At 22.7% G+C, this 18,871-nt stretch overlaps 1 protein-coding gene across 8 annotated transcripts in view; it reads right to left on the bottom strand.

Moving 5' to 3' along the window:
- Positions 1 to 3,169: 3,169 nt before the first annotated feature.
- LOC122857882 (IQ motif and SEC7 domain-containing protein 1) overlaps positions 3,170 to 18,871 on the bottom strand; it is a 44,147-nt gene continuing 28,445 nt past the window's right edge. For 5 of the 8 annotated variants that reach the window (XM_044160337.1, XM_044160344.1, XM_044160343.1 and 2 more), the window contains exons 2-5: positions 5,573 to 6,569; positions 4,042 to 5,494; positions 3,612 to 3,956; positions 3,170 to 3,528 (exon numbers count right to left, since the gene is read on the bottom strand). In XM_044160337.1, coding sequence (XP_044016272.1) covers positions 3,254 to 3,528; positions 3,612 to 3,956; positions 4,042 to 5,494; positions 5,573 to 6,569 — 3,070 coding nt within the window. In that variant the 3' untranslated portion in view covers positions 3,170 to 3,253. Of the gene's footprint in view, positions 3,529 to 3,611; positions 3,957 to 4,041; positions 5,495 to 5,572; positions 6,570 to 7,262; positions 7,319 to 14,942; positions 15,371 to 17,214; positions 17,494 to 18,871 lie in introns of those variants that run through there. The other 3 variants (XM_044160338.1, XM_044160339.1, XM_044160342.1) reach the window with 3 other exon arrangements.

Raw genomic sequence — 18,871 nt, 5'->3', positions numbered from 1 at the left:
AATTTTTGAATAATTTATATTAAATAATATTTTTGGATAATAATTAATTGTCGTTGGATAATGATATCCATTTTCATAATGATAAATTAAATTACAATAGCACAATTTTAATGAAATTAAAAATATAATTTTAACTTTGAACATGATTTATTTTTACTTTCTGTAATTTTTATTTTGAGCTGGAAGCTTTATGTATACTTTCGTTGAACTTTTTATCTTTGTTAAGTTTATATTTCGAGTTGCCTACCTTTATATACGATTTTGTTAAACAAATAAGTCGTTTTTTTTTTGTTGGAGATGATAGGAAAATTACAGTTAGTATTACGTGGCAAATGAGACAAAAAATGATTCAGATAATCAGGTTAAAGAATAAATATAATAAAAAATTCAAATCAAATAAGAAACATTTTATTTTCATTGTCTACCACGTGATTTAAATCCAAATTTTGTATTAAACCATGAACTAAATGAGTGTCATTTTTAATTTAGAAGGTGATAAAAGGTGATCATCTGACTAGACGATTTTAAATTGAATAAATAAATTAAGACTGCTTGTTTTATTAATTTTTGAAATTCAAGATTTTTATTTCTCGCTTTTTTTTATGATTGTTCAATCATAATTTATTTTAAATGGAAAAAAAAATATTTTAAAAAGTTTTTTTTATATTTCTAAATCAACATTATTTCATAAGTCATGTCCAAGATAATTTATATAGTCAAAAGTTTCAAGCTGAAGATCAATAAATTCAACAGAATTATTTAAAATTTTAGAATATATATCAATCCCAGAAATTGGTACTGGTGGCTCAATTAAAATTGGCTACGACAATTCGATGACCATGTAATTTCGATAATTGAAATTTTGCATAATATTTCGATGGATAAATTTTATTTCTAAATGATAAATATAATTAATTAAATTATAAACTACTTGATTATTGTTTAATAAAAAATTATCACATGGATAAAATTGAACATCTAAATGTATTATTTTTCATGCTATTAATTTCAATATTTGTTTTTTTATCACGTCAAAAATAAAGCTCAAAGTCCAAATTTTAAAAATTAGATAAGAGAAAAAATCATATTTAAATAAAACAATCGTGCAAGTTTATTTTATAAATTAAAAATTTTAAAAGTTGATAAATGAATTTTATGTTGAGGTTGAAAGAATACTTGAAGAATAAAAATTATTTATGAATGCTTAAAATTAAAAAAAAAAATGTTTAGCAATAATAATCATAATAAAGATTAATAATATATAAAGATTATCAATTTATTTATTAATTATCATAAATGAATATCAATTACAAGGTACACATTACGAACAATAATCGACGATTATAGATTTTACATTAAATTCAACAATGCTTTATTAAATTGTCATTCAAGTTTTTTTTTTTTCTCTTTTAAACTATTCATTATTTAGCTTACAAATATTTATATATTTGTTGGTAGTTTTTTTCTCTTTATTTATTTTTTCAATAGCTTTGTTATTAATTATTAATAATTATTGTTTTCTTTTTAAATATATTGTCAGGCAAGCATTGCAATTTTCAGAAATTAATTATTACTTTCGAATTTTATTAATATATATTATTTATTGTTTTATATTTTCATTTAAATGATATGATTTTTAATTATTAATTTTTCTTTTCCTTTTTTATAAAACTGTACATATGTATATATTTTTTTTTCTGCCAAAAACACAAACATTTTTTTTTAAATGACAATTTAAATTGTTTAGAAAAATTATGTATTATTTGGTTGGGAAAATATTTATTATGACTTATGAGAAGAAAAATAAAATAGCATTTAGAAAAAATTGTGAAAAGATTTTATGAAATTACCGAAATGATGAGGGTTATTTTTTATTTTTTTTTCATTCAGTCTCCAAGTCGGTTTATCACAGAATATCTGAAAAAAAATAAAAATATCAAACTGATGAAATTTTTTTATAAAAATGAAAATGAAAAAAAAATTAAATGAATTTACTTAATTTACCAAGTTTATTTGACTATTTTATCATTCCAATTTTGAATTAACAATTTTAAAATTAATAATTAAATGATTTACTAAGAAAATTAAAAAAAAAAACAAAAAAATGTGACATTATGTTGACAAGACAGACTAGAGTTCACAGTTGAAATTTATTTCATTTAAAAAAAAAAAAAAAAGTTAAAGCAATTATTTATGAAAAATAAATTTCAACTATTTTATTGATATCTCTACAAATGTAATATTCATTGTCACCTATTATCTAGTATTTCATTAATTTATTTACGTATTTTTTCATTGTTAAATTATTCATCAACTTGCAGTTATTATTTTTTCATCAATAATTAATTTCATTTGTATTTTTATCATTTATTTATCATTAAAATTAGGTACTCGTATTACAAATATGACATTATATTTACAATATGAGTTTATTATTATTTTAAATAAAAAAAATTTAATAATACATGACAAATAATCAAAGTTTTTTCCAATTCATTTTGCCAATTTTACATGAAATTTTTATAAAATTTTCACTGTAATTTTCACATACACACACGCATGAAAATTTATTATTATTATTGTTTATAGTTTTTTTTTTTTCACATGAAACACATTGTTGATAATAATATTTAACACTGAATTTTATTTACAATATTGATTTATTACGATTTATATTAATTTAATATTGTGAGGTTTTTTTTTTCTTATAACTTTTTTCACTAATTATTTCATATTGTTAATCAATTCATTGTTTACATTTTTTTTTTTCATTCATTTTAATATTATTATTATTATTTTTATAAATAAATTATCGCCAATTACGATTTTTGTTTTTTTTTAAATTTAAAATTCAATTTATTTTTTAATTTGCCACATTTTAAAATTTTTTTTTCAAAACAAAGCCACTATTTGTTAGGCCAATAAATACATGTGTTTTTTTTTTTTTTAAATAAAACAGAAAAAATATAAATTAAAGTCTAAAGAAAAAAAGAAAGAAAATAATCCATTGGATCCCGCCCAATTTTTTTTTTCCTACTCACTTATAAACACCCTTTTTTTTACAATGTTTTTTATTTTTTTTTTGCTTCCCATTTTTTATTATTAATCTCTCGACATCGAGTGATTATTATTTATTATTATTATCAATATTATTTTTCTTATTTTAATGTTTTATCTTTTGGTTTATTTTTGTTTTTTTAAATATGATATTTAATAAAAGCTTCATTTGCGTAATTTATTTTTTACGATGATGCTAAACTTCTGTTGTTCGAGTGAATGGTCCAGCTTCTTCTGTCTGTGATAATTTACGTTCACGTTTTGCAAATAGACCTCCTAAAAATGATGGCTGTTGTGTGATGCCTTTTCCACCTCCAGGTATTGTTGCACCTTGATGAATTGAATGAACTTGACCAGGATGATGTTTTAAACCTTGGCTCATTGAACTTGCTGATGTTGATTGAAATGATATTGACATACCACTGTCTAATGATCCAACACTACCACGACGTTGTGGTTTTTCACCAGCAACTAAAAACATGAAATTAATAAAATAATAATTATTCAAAAGTTCAATAATAAATATATATAAATTTATATTTAATAAAACTAACATTGTTCATGAATATCTAGTAGAGAATTACTAAGTGCTGATCTTTTTAATTGTTGATCAATATCATTTGTTTCAGTTCTTTCATTACATGTACCAGGATATGTACATACTTCAACATCAGCAACACCAGAATCACGATTTTCTGAACTACCACGTGTATTACCTCTACTACTTTTTTGTCTTTCTAATTCAGTTTCAATTCTCAGTGTTTCCATTTCATCCATTTCACTTATTGATTCACGTAAATCTTCAGCAAATTTACATCTATCATGTTCATTTCTAGCATTAAATGTTATTAATACTTTTCCATCAACTCTTTGTGATAATCTTATACCATATGGATAATCTGTAATGTAAATAATTGCATAAATAAATAATTGAATAATTAAATAAATAATAAAATAATAAAATAATAAAATAATAAAACTTACGTGGTACTTCAAATAATGTTACAACCATACCACAAAGTGTAAAACTTTGTCTAAATGTATATGTAACACTACTTTTTTTTTTACTCAATATTTTAGTTACAACAAGAAGATCATTAAATAGAAAAACTTCTCTTTGATGTACACCTGGTCTTTCTTTTTTATGTATATCTGGTATTTCATATAAACGACAATAACAAACAAGACGTCTATGTGATAATGCCATATTTGGTTTTTTACCAACAATTGTTGCTTGTACTTTCATAACTTGTGTAACATGATCAGAACCAGGTTTAAATTCATTTGCTTTAACTCTATCATATATACCAATTAATATATCTTTATCAATATCACCACAATCATCAATACCACGTAAATTTTTAATAAAATCTTCAATTCTCATTTTTCTTTCTGGTTTTAAATTTGGTGTATGTAAATCCGTATTAAGCATTATTATTGCAAATGCAAGTACAAATACAGTATCTGGTGATCTTAAACGTGTAACAACATCTTGATTACATTGACAATATCTATGACTAAATACTTCCATAAGTCTTTCAATTTTTTGTGCCTCACCAGGCATACGAAAATATGCTTGAAATTTACGTAAACCAACATCAATTTGCATACCAGATAAATCAAGTTCATTTGAAAAACATTCAAGCACAGCCATATTAAATTGATTTTGTAAATTACCAAGATATTCACCAATCATTTGTTTTGATAAACCTTTTCTACTTATTAAAAATCTTGCAACACCTTGTGGACTATTTTCTAAAAATCCACGTCTTATTAAATATGCAATACCTTTTTCTGGTTTTTTATTAAATAAATTTAAACCAACACGATATTGACGTTTTCTAACTGTTTCAGATACTTTATAACTTGCTTGTGTTATATTATTTGTATCATTATTATGATCAATTATTGGTAATTGATAACCTAATTGATCATTTTTTATTGTATTATCCATATTATTATTAATATTATGATTACAATCATGATGTTCTGGTGATGATGATGAATTTGTTATATTTTTATGTTTCCATATTGGTGATGAACGTTGTATATCACCCTCTGAACTTTCACAATTTGTTGAATCACTACCAGAACTTTGTACTGAACTTAAACTACCATTTTCAACACTTTTACATAAACCATTTTGTCCACCACTACCACCACTTGCACTACCTCCACTATTACGTTGTTGTTGTTCCATTGAACGTGATGATATTGATGATGTTCTTTTTGGTACTTCTGGTGGTATTTTTTTAATAGATGATGTTGATGAATTACGTGAACGACATATTGTATTTAATTGCTGTTGTGTATTATTACCCCAACTATGACTCATTGATTGTTGGCTATTATTTTGTGATGGTGTTGATGGTGATGTACATGGTGTTCTATAATTATCACGTGTTGGTGTATCTTGTCTCAATCCACACAGTGTTTCCTATTGATAAAAAAAAAATAATTAATATTACAAACATTAATTAATTAAATAATAATTAGATAATAATTAACAACAAACCTGAGGATTATAATAGTGTATACTTGATCCACTCTCTTGTGAACTTGTATCCCAACATGGACTTGATGGTGATTGATGTCTTGTACATGGACTTGATGTCATTGATGGTGTATGTCTACCACTTTGATGTACTACATTATAATGTTGATGTTGATGTTGATGTTGATTAACATTTACTGTTTGATTTAATTGATGTAATATTTGTCCTTCACATCTACCACTTTGACTACGTGGTACACATGAATTTTCAGCATGTCTTCTTTCTCTTAGTGACATACTTCTTATTGGCATTGGACGATTATTTGTTGTTGATGATTGTAATGCTTGTTGTACATATATTTGATTATGATATGGCATTCTATCATTATTATTATCAATAATAATATTATTATTTATAATTTGTCTATCATTTTCATCTTGTATATTACGACTTAAACGTTTTTCAGCTTTAGCCATTGCTGTTATTGCTACAAATTTTTTTAATAATGTATATCTTCTAAATGCACGTTGTATTGTTAATGCTGCTGTTCTTGCTTTAACACCACCATATTTACGTTCAAGCATTTCAATTTGTTTATCAAGTAAATCTTGTGATAATTCATAACTTGCATTTTGTAATCTACAACGTTTATGCACATCACCATTTCTAATTGTACCTTTTTTATTATTATTATTATTATGATTTTGTTGATAATTTAATTGTGGTTGTCCACCATAACCTTGTACCATTGTGCCATAACTTTGTGGTTGATTATTATATCCACTATGTTGTTGTTGATGTTGTTGATGTTGATATACTTGTAAATTTTGTGATGTATATGGTGAATGTGTTGTATAATTTTGTCCTTGTATATATGAATGCCCTGTTATGTAAGAAGTTGATAATGATGTTTGACTACCAGATGAATATGCACCATGTGTACCAACACCACCACCACCACTGTGACTTTGTCCAAGGTTTGTGTTGTGACTCTGTCGATCCATCTTCTGGGGAAAACTGTAACATAAAATACAAAATTTTTTTTAATTATAAATTTAAATTAATTAATAAAATTAAATATTAAATATTTTTTTTTTAAATATCATTTAGAACGATGTTTAATATCCGGAGAATACACGATGAGAAAACTTTATGCAGATGATAATTTCCTGCTGGTAAACATGTCGTTTTCATGTGCATCATGATAATATTATTTTATGATAAATAAAATTAATATTTAATTGAAATTTTGTGTATATTTGATAAATGTATCAAATTTATTTATACTTTTTAAATAAAATCATATATTATTTAATAATTTTAATACATTTTAAATTTAATTAATTTATTAATTCTAGTTGTAATGCTCAATTTTATAAATTTATTGTTGCACTAAATTATCCATATTGTTGTGTTATTCAAATGTAACTGGGTCGTATGAGGTTTTTAGCAATTATATGCATCCCTTGGGGTAAAATATATCATTCCATTTCCCCTTACTATTTTTTGACCAGATGGTCACAATTACAATTCTATATCATACATCCAATACATCATCATAATTTAATAAAAAAATGAATAATTTTATTACTCAAAAATTAATAAACAATTTGGGCTTAAAATAATTTTTTAAATAATACTGATTTATCAATTAAAATATAAATTTATAATAGATTTATGTTTAATTTTTTGGATCAAATTTAAACATACCCCACGAGAAATCCAGATACACAAATAATCATTTTAAATTTATTTTAAAAAAAAAAAAACAACAATTGTCCAAAAACAAAAAAGATTTAATAACTTTGTTTAATTAGTTGATGTATTTTAAATATTATAGATGAAGTAAATATGAAGTTTAATACTGATTTTATTGATTTTTCGAGCAAGATGATTTTTAAACACGTCCGGAGGATACGAAGACAACTGTCTGACTGAGTTTGAGGGCCTACAATGGAGCAGCTGCTACCAAAAAGGATCCAGAGAGTGGATTATAAAAAATTCAATACATAAATTTCATAAAAGAGGATACAATGATAATAAAACATCAAGATAGAAGAGGAAAAAAATGAATCCGTATATTTAAAAAAAAAATATCATCATTATTATGAAGCCGTAGTTTTGATTATACACGTGCCAGCAGGTACAGATGTTTTTTTTAATTTTTCAGAAGATCCAGCCCACCTTACTAACACACCATCATAAAATTGTCATTGATGAATCAAGTTGAAAATAAATAAAATATGTTTTATTAAAATATAAAAATTATTTAGCAATATTATTTATTTAAATTGATATAATCTATTTATTTTTTTAAATGGTTTTAGACATGAGGGAAGACAAGTCTTAATAGACTGGAGAAACAATAAATAAACAGAAGAAATTATTTAGTGTTTAATTAAATGCCCGGATCCGATGTTAATTAAAGTCAGTTAAAAGCCATAAAATTATCAACGAAAAATAGTTAATTTGTTTATTTATAAAATTGTTGTTAATTTGGATTAAAAAATGAAGATACAATTCTCTTTAGCTGGTGGATAATTTTGAACGAACAAAATGATAAATAAAATTGAGTAGGGATTTTTCAAGATGAGGTCCAACGAAAAGGATGTTAAAATTTCACCTGTCGAATTTTTTTTTTGTTTATTTATTTCTTATTGTATCTTGAGGACTGTACACCTCTGCTTCAGAACATTAAATTCAAGCAGATGATAGAGAAGACCATGAAGACGAGCTCCCCTTTCTTATCTTTTTTTTAAAAGTTTGCTCAGTTACTATACAGTAGAAGACACACATCAGGAAGAAGAAACATCTGCCTGAACGTCTGCTGTGTATTTTTTTTTTTTATTTTTATAAATTTTATTTTGAGAGAAAAAAATTGTTGAGGGACTCGTGCCACATTCGATACTTTTAACATGCAACGAAGCATGCATTTGCCACTAGAAGAGAATCGTCTCTCCCACTGTTTATTTCCCAAAGTCACCCAAGTTTTATTTTGCCCTCCACGAGTTGCACCTGGCGTTAACAATTTATTTTTTATATTTTTTTTATAACGATCGAAAAATACAAGATACAATTATTCGGCATGCACAAATATATTAAAAATTTTTTACATCTGTTTTTATTTTTTATTATTGTTTTGAAAAATTAAAAAGAAAATTTAATTTAATTTTATAATTTATATTTCAAGAATTTTTTAGGATTTGAAAATATATTTGAATTGTTAATTTTATATTTTTTTATTTGATTTTTAGATTGAATCATGGTTCGCTATGAATTCATAAAAAATAATTGAGTATGGTAATTTTGAGATTATTGATCTAGCAGATGTTGAGCATAAAAAAAATTAATAAAATAATTTTTTTTAAATTTAAGTATAATTGTAAATTGAATAATTAAAATTATTATTTATTTATTGATTTGTTCAATTTATTTATCGATTTGTTTAAACAATTTAAAAGCTCGTTTTTATCTCAGCTTGAATTTTAGATTTGCTCTTTTTCCATAGAGGATTTAAAAATATTAAAAAAAAAAAATTTTATACTTGAATTTTCTTTTTCAAAACTAACATAAAACTAATGATAAAAATGAATATATTTTTTTTTCTTTTAAATTACATATACCGTTAAAAAATTCCAATGAATTTGCAAAATTTTTTTACAAAATATATTGTGTTTTTTTTAAATGAAAAAAATATAAAAAATATATATATTGCTATTATTTATATCAGAGAAAAATCTCGTTTGTGAATAAGGCACGTGCGTCTTCGAAAACCACCTGCCTTTCTCAAACATTCTCAAAGTGAATTTAAAAAATATATTGAACGTATAAGAAAAAGAAAAAAAAAATAAAATATCAGCATGATGAATTTTATTCTCTTTCTTTTTCTCATCTTATGCTTCATTAAATTTAATTTCATCCATCACTAGTTACATCGTTATCAGTTATCAATAATTTTCCAAACAAATCAACTATTATCAAATTGAACAATTTAGATGAATAATAAAATTTACTATCAATTTAATGCAACGTAAGTTTTAAAATCATCATATCCGAAAATTAATTTTTCTGCTTCACTTCTCTTTTCAAATAACTCACGCAATTTATTTTAAAAATACAATATTACTATTGTATAAAATAATAACAATATTATTCTACATTTAAAATAAATTGCGTCAATTTTATTCTTTGAAAAAAAATCAGAGTTTTAATGAGGTATCTCTTGTATCACCTGGCGATGAAACCACACACACTCACGTATTTAAAATGTTGCAAAAAAAAAAAATTTTTTTTCGGTTCTATTAAAGTATCCTAAGAGACACAATTATCCTTCTTTGAAATTTAAGTACTAAACATCCTCATGACCACAATACCAAGTCTTCATATGTCAAGAGACACCAAAAAAAAATAAAAAAAAATACGGAAACGGAAGGAATTTAAAATACAAGTAACGAGCCATTATTTCTCTCTAGAAAAAAAAAAAAAATCTATAGAAAAATATATGCTTATTTCTTTATAGAAAAAAAAATTATTATTTTTTTGTTTTTTATGTACATTATTTAGTTATAACTACCTCCAATTATTTATATTTTACTTATTTTTATTTTCTGAAAATATCGAAATGAGTAAAAAGCTTTTAACTTTTTTTTCTTTTAACAATAATTTTTTTTTCTTTTGAAAAAAGCTTTTAGTAGACTGTCAAATCCAACAATTATTGTTGAGACAATGAACCTGGATTGTGTATATGTTTGATGTAGACAAATCAGTGAGTTGAAAATTTTTTAAGATACATATATAAAAGAGGTACTTTTGTGTACTACTTGTCAGGTTCTTAACGCTTTTCTTTGCTATCTCTTGATGAAGGCTTTCTTTTAAAAATAAATAAATAAAAATTTATATATAACCAAGGCCCTTAGACAATGTGGCTTCTGTTGAAGAGGATCATTCACCACTTGGACACGCGCCATGGAAGCCTTGTCAACCAAAAACTATATTCCTTCCTTTTTTTTAATTTTTTTTTTTAATTTTTCCACGTCACGTACACCTTGATAAACATGACACCAAGTAACTTGATTTATTCATCCGAAAATTTTTTTTATTATTCATTATTCATCATATATTATTAATAAATTAAATATACTATTTTTTTTTTCTATCAATTTATTTATACTATTTTTTAATTAAAAGTATTTATTGTATTCTTGGAAAATATATAATTAATTAATTAAAATTTTTTCTTGTAACATATGGTGTAATAAATACTACCTTAGATGGAATATATAATTTATCTTCAAATCAAATTAAATTGTAAGTATTTTTTATTTAACTGCAATTGACCTCAAAAAAATCAAATGAAATTATGTAACAATGTGTTTAAAAAATAATAAATAAATAAATTTCTTTTTTTATATCTGTTGTAAATTTAAATTATCAACGTAAAATTTATTTAGAAATTATATAGATATGTTATTTTTATTTTTTAATAAATAAATAAAACTAAAAGTTGAGTAAAAATTAATTTTAATTTGTTTTTAGAAAATTGGGTTGAGCTCATTGAGAGAGGAGTCAATTTAGTGATTATTATTATTGTTTTTTGTTAATTTTTTGTTAATTTGTTTGAAGGTCAAATTGATATTCTTGTGGGTACAATTGGATAAATAAAAATAATACAATTTAATTGTTACATTTTGTAAATTAACGTGAATGGACATTGATAATTGAGTTTAATAAGCAAAACGAAATTAAAAATATATGAAATCATGTTTTTTTTTCGAAAAATGTTACTTGACGAAATTTTATTCAGTTAGTTAATTAATAATTAAAAAAATATAAAATTATTAATAATTTTTTTAGTAGAAATTTAAATACTTGTAAATTTTTTTTTGATAAAAATATAATATGATAATTTTTATATTTCTTTTTATATTTAAATTTGAAAATGTTTAAAAATTTTTGTACAATAATAAACATCCGATGTTATATTGTAAATAATTTTTTTTTCCAGCCAACAATTATTGTTGTTTAAATTTTTATACCGGAAAAGAGTTTATTCATGAATGATTATACAAAGAATATTGTTAAAAAAATTTATCGATGAAAAACCTTTGAAAAAAATTACTTGAATTGGTCATCCGGTGAAATCGAACGGATGTCAAGTATTTATACAGGTCCAATATTCAATCGTTTGACACACGGCCACAAACTCACATAGCACTGTGTTATTATGTTTTTTTTATAGTACTCATTTTATTACAACACGATTAAGTAAATTTATAAAAAAAAACAAAATAAATAAATAATTTTAAAAATCACAAAAACCTTGGCAACCAGAAGCATGATTTATATTTTTAGATATTTTTTAAACTAGACTCTGACAAATTTCTTCAAAACACAATGTAAATAATGACTTGACTAAATTTCAACTTTGGATAATAAAATAATATTACATAAATTATATCAAAATACCAACAAAAATTGTTTAAGAAAAAAATTAGATAAATTAAAAAATATTTAAAACAAATTTAAAAAAAATTTTTTTCTTATGAATATATAATTATTAATGACAATCTTGAGTCAACAATATATTTTTTTATTTTCAATTTATTTTTAGGAACTTGTTTATAAACTGTAACAGCAATGGGATTTACTAATTTTTTTTTTTATTAATGTTAATAAAATTTGCAAAAGGTACATCAAAAAAATAAGAGTACCTCATTAAAATTTTTCGAGAGATTAAACTATTTTTTTTATGTTAGATTAATCCACGTTAGTTAAATTTAAAATTTATATTTTATTTAATTCTTTCACACTTTTATCAAGTAGTTATATGTATTAAATTAAATTTATTTCTAAATTAATCTTGAACATTTTAATTGCATAATTAATTTTATAAAATTGAATTATTTCTTTTCATTTTTTTTTTAGTTTAATTAATTTGATTATTAACTATTAATTTAATTTAATAATAAAAAAAATTAATTTGATACTTGATTATAATGAAAAAATGCTTTTAATTGTAAAATTTCTAAAATCACTGTGGCATTATTGTTAGTTAAATAATTCAAGCGATGACACATTAATATCATCTTTTGAAACTCAATTCTCGGGAGAGCTTAATTACTAACTATCGTTGAGTTATTAACAAGTACTGCAATTAGCCAACATGAATAACAAATGTGACATAACATACTTAAATGTCACGAGAATTCACATGATAAATTTTTTATTTTCAATTCGTTATCATTGTTATCAATTAACAGCATTTAAATATCTCATCAAAATTAAATATATTTTTAAACCAAATAAACACTCGCAAAAAAATATCGAAATAACTTGTATTTAATTTCCATTTTTAAATAAATTTTTTACTTTGAATAATCGATTTCACTGAGAGCAATTAATGCCAGCTTTTTTTTTTTAAATCGATAAAGGAGAGAAGACTTGACGACAAGTCTAAGAGAAAATTTCTCGAGGTTGTCTTATGGTTAAATAAAATTTAAAAAAATTTATAAAACAAGACTTTTATAGTAATACTGCGAAAAAAAAATCAGATTAATTAACAAACATGTTTTTTTAAAAAAGGAAATTTCAAGATTTATATGAAAATAATTTAAATTATATATAAAAAATAATTAAATGAGTTGATACGCTATTTATAAAAAACAAAAAATATTAATTGAATGATTTTTTAAACATACAGTCTGGAAATTAAGTTTCTTTTTATTTTTTTTTTGACAACTGGATAATTTATTAATCAAAAATATAATTTTATAAAATTAAATTAAAATGACACATAGTATTTTCTCACGTATAAGCAATGACATAAATAAAATAATATTGTTATGAAGAAAAATATATGTACGTGAATGAGAACACACGTGTACACAATACAAGTTTGTTAATAAATAATCAAGTTTATGAGTGCAGAAGCACGATCTTCAAAAGTGCCTTTGGCTAAAAGTACATTTTATACAGACATAATAGCTCAACATATAATAGACGACTCAAATATTTCATCGTGTTATAGATCATCTTGAAAATAAAAAAGATAAACTTTGTTTTTTTATTCATAAATTTCAATTCAAAGCTCAAATTTTTCATGAAAATCTCAAAGAAAAATATAAAATAAATAAAAAGAAAATAAATAAACAGATTTTTTTTTCTGAAAAAAATCTCTAGAAGATCTCTTTGTTCCACTTTCAACAGATCTGCTTTTTTTTTTTTTCTAATTTCGTCGAGTAACTTTGATGAATAGTACGAAGAGTCTGTTAATTAGACCAAGAATAAAATTCAAAAAATATAATAATAATTGTTGATTAAAATTTACAAACAAATTGGCAGCTTAAATTAATTAAAAGTCAATTATTTTCATCTTGACAAAAGTTGCTTATTCAAGTATATGAAAATAAAAAATTTAACAATAAAATTGTCAATAGCAATTGAATTTTACAAGTGCTAATTGAGCTTACATAATTAAAGTATTGACAAAAACAATTAAAAGATTTTTTTCCTCTAAAACAAAATAAAAATAAATAAATTTCAAAAAAAAATAAAACAGCTATAAATAGCCTTTACATTTTTTTCGACAAAGAATTAATTACCAAGCTCATGAGGAATTAAACTAGACTCTTAATTAAAATTAATATCATTAATTTCTTAAAAAAAATATCAATTTTTAAAAGACTCATTTAACCGTCAAAATTTTTAATTAAAAATTGATTTAAACACATTATTATTTTCGTTAAAAACACCTTGAAAATATATTGCGTTAAAATAAATAAATAATTAAATAAGTAGGATAAATAATAATAATGATAATACAGCAAGTGTATTGTGCTGCACACTCCTTAGTAAATTGTTAGCTTTGGCCGCGAACATTAAATACACGTGGGAGTTGTGCTGGATGCCGAATCATGGTGAACCACCTGCGTGTGTCTTACAGCCTACACTTAAATTTTTTTTTTTTTTTCTTTCAAATATATTTTCATACTTTTAAGTAATATGCTGTGTTTTTTTTAAATGTCATTCATATTGCAAAATAATTATTAATCAGTGTAACAGAAAAAAAAAATATCAAGAGTAATAAATTGAAAAAAAAAAAAAATAAATAATTCAAAAGAAAATATTATAATAATTATTTTGCATTCTTTTGATTAATTTTTTTTTCTTTTTCGTTAAAAGCAATAGTTACTTTGACAATATAAAATGTACACTAATAAAAAAATTGCACTTTTAAAATTTAATTACATTAAAAAGGCTTTCAAAAAAATTTCATTGAATTTGTTTATTTTGAGTGGAGAAATTCCTCAAGATGAAAATAATTGTCTGTTATTAATAAAAATAATTAATGTAAAATAGATAAATGAATGAAATAATAATAAAAAATAATACCGATTAATAAAGTTGGTTGGAGTGGAGTATCCAAGTTGAAGACGTGATCTTGTAACTTTTTCTTGCACCGAAACAATACGACTATTTCTTGAACTTTGATGAACTCTTGTTGTTTTTATAATTTGATGATAATGTTGATTTTGTTGATATTGCAATGTCTTTGATGTTGAACCGACAACATGCCTTTCACGTGGTTCAATCATCGTAAACATAATTATTTCACTTAAATATATTTTCACAAAAAAATTTTGTGTTTTTTTATATTAAAATTCAGTATGTAAATTAAATTAACATATTGATAATTATATTCAGTCATTTATTTTAATTATAAATAATAATTTTTATTTGTTTATTTATTTATTTTTATATGCAGATAATTTTATAATGGAATCCTGAATTTTTTAGATACATTTCTATACCCATTGGATCTACAGAAAATATAATTATAAGAAAATGAAATTTTTATTTGAGTTTATAATTTGATATAATAATTGTATTTTTAAATAAATGTAGGCTTATTTTTTGATAAATAAAATAAATAATTTCTTGTTTCAGATTAGTTGGAAAATATTTAGAAGATTTAGACTAAATCAGATGTTTAAAAACATCGAGGGGAATATTTATTTTAGGTCAATGGCTGTTTAGTATATAATCCGGTTCTATTTGGCTTTCATTGATATTCAAACTGGAAAATTTATCATCCATGGGAAGTCAAAAATTTAATCTAGATGATAAATATTGTAAACAAAATATTCTATATTCTAAAACTAATACTTTGATTATTTTTTAAAAATATATATAAAAAGTTTGTCAATCAATTCTCTGGAATGCGGTATTGAATTATTGATAATTTTTATTTAAAATATGTCAAGTAAAAAAATTATATATTCAAGAAAAATAAAAGAAAAATAAAATAGAAAATTGCATTTTTAATTGAAGATTATAATCAATTGTTGAAAAAGTATATATTATATGAGATAAAATTATCGCCTTGAACTTTCTAAGGTGACCTTCATTGTCATTGATTAATTCTATCAATAGATTTTTAGCTTATTCAAGTGATAAAACAAAAATACATTTAAAAAAAAAACGACACATTAAAAAAATATGAATTTTTTTTTTATTTTTTCAATTACTAAAGTATACAAACAATAAAAAAAAAGATGTTTGTTTAAATTATATGCAGATAATGGCATTGAGTGTCAAAATGAAAAAAAAATAATAATAATAAATTTAAAAAATATATAAATAAACTTGATGAATCATTTTCTAAGAAAAATATGAAAACCCAAGATAGAACAATGGATTGTTTTTTTTTTTTAAAACAAGGTTTTCACTCGAGTGATGTCCTTTTTTGTAAAAAAAAAAATTTTAACTACACTGAAATATAATTTAAATATTTATGCAATTGTATATGATATTTTTTTGAGGTTTCATAGTTTCACAATTACAAATTCATGTCACTTTCTTGTGTTCCGTTGCGATAAACAAAACGACCCGATTTCCGTTTGACCAACGATACTAGTAGCAATTGTCAATCATTAGAAAGTCTTCATCGCACGATTAATTATGAATCGTTATACCAGTAGAAAGCAATTTTTTAAAATATTTTTTAATTTTATATTATATTCTTGATAATACACGTATCGTGATCTAATCAATTTAATTCAAAATAAATTATTCTTTAATATAAAACAGATATATTCAAAGCCAGTTATGTAAAAGATGAAAATTATTTATTTCAAAATACATATAAATCCATTTGTAATTGACAATATTTATTTTACTGACATTACATAGAAATTTTTGAATCACTCCTTGATATTATCGAACCAATATTCAACCCCGAATACCGTAAGTTATTTTTTTTTGATTTCTTTTGAGGTCGCACGTATTATAAATAAAAAAATTTCTGAATTGAATTGATTGGTAAATTGAAAATTTTGTTAATTTAATTGTGCAAAAGTTTTTGGATTTGTAAGCTTAATTTCCATCGAAAATTTATCGAAAAAAAAAACATCTCCATCGAAATTCGAATAGGAAGAAATAAAATAAATGATTTTATTTTTTTTTATTTTTGTAGCTTTACAAGCTGTTAATTTATATTAATGCAATGCATGTTTTGCTGAAAACTGGGAGTAATATTTTCACGTCACTTTTATTTTTCATGATAATTAATGAAAAAAAAAAAAATATTTTCTGTGTAATTGATAAGAAGCTTTTCACTTTAAAATATATTTTTTTTTGTTATTAATCTTAATATTATATTCACCAGATATCACTAAATAATAATTAATAAAAATCCCAGATGTTAATGATGGACCGCACGCGTCGATATACAAATGTTGACTATTCGTTGCGCGACGATGATATTTTGTATTGAGGATACACAGTAGTAGTAATGGAACTGTCAAAGTCGTGGTATAAAACTTTGTATAGAAGAAGTTAGTGAAGGGAATTTGTTGGATAAAATATATACACATCTATAAAAAATAAATGTTTACAACTCCCACTACTAATTTCAATTGCAATGCCACTTTTATATGTATGTGTATGTTTTTTTTTTTTTATTTTTTCTACCTACACTATTGATGATGGTGAATTGTGTCACTATGAAAATACTTGTTCTCATCTTTAGCTAAATGAAAAATTAATTTTTTTCTAAATAATTTAAATTAAAACAAAAAAACATGAAAAAATCATTAAAAAAAATAAAAGAAAAAAAGAGTTTTTTTTTTTATTTAATTAGTTTAAAATTTAAATAAAGTAAAATTTAAATAATTAATATTTTAAAATAATAAATGAACTAGTAACCTAATGAATATATTGTTTTTTTTTGTTTTATTTGACCCGTATTTTATTATTATGTTATAAGTGATAATATATGATACTAAAACGGTACTTTGGGTAAAACTTGATACGTTTCGTTAACCACCACACACATGCGTTTACCTTTACCGTTTGTATATTTATTTTATTTTTTATTTTCCTATTTTAACCAAGTATATCAACACAAATTGTGTGTGCACATATGCACAGTGTTTGTGTACAAGCAAAACAGGCGTCCAAGCACGTAATACAGATTTCTAAATGCTCCGTTACATACATCCGTTTTCTCTATAACCATCATTTTACAATAACCATCAAAATTTATATCAATAAAAATTTATTCTATTTGCAATTATCAGATAATGTCAAAATAAATTTAAATATATTTTTTTTATTCTAGATTAATTTTTAAATTGATTATAACTTTTTTTATTATTTTAAAACGAAAAAAAAATACTATTCAATTTAAAAATTGGGTTAATTTAATTTAATTTTAATTTTTAATTATTTAATTAATATTTTCATGAAGAATATTTAACTGGCAACATGGCAAACAATATATTGTGCATTATTTTTAAGTTCCCGGTGAGTCATAATCGTCTGACGTCCCTGAAGAAAAATAAAAATTATTCGTGTCTCCATTAATGTATCGATGATATCGTCAGGAAAGTCATATTTGTATGTGAATTAAGTATTATATCGAGACAAGAATAATAAATTTCGTTAACTAATATTTATTGCATGAAATATCGATTTATTATTATTATTATTTAGTGTATAAATTTTTAGTATATATTCAGTATTCAAAGATGAATTTTAATTTAAAAAACTGTGACTTTTTTATTTATTTATTTAAAAAAAATAAGAGCAGCCCTGACATGGATATAAGACTCGTGAAAAACTGGAATCAAACTACTTTAAAACTCTGAAAAAAATACATAAACTCTTTTTATTTTTTTTATTTTTTTATCACGAGCAAATGTTTGCAGAATATTTAAAAAAGTCTTTTACGCAATTGTCAGATAACAAACCACACACACATATGTTTAATGTTTTAAAAAAATATGAAAAAAAGTAAAATTGATAAATTAAAAATTTAG

The sequence above is a fragment of the Aphidius gifuensis genome, linkage group LG5 (genome assembly GCF_014905175.1).
Source record: "Aphidius gifuensis isolate YNYX2018 linkage group LG5, ASM1490517v1, whole genome shotgun sequence".
Lineage (NCBI taxonomy): Eukaryota > Metazoa > Arthropoda > Insecta > Hymenoptera > Braconidae > Aphidius > Aphidius gifuensis.
Note: the sequence above shows the minus strand (reverse complement) of the source record. Positions and strands in the feature narration are given on the sequence as shown.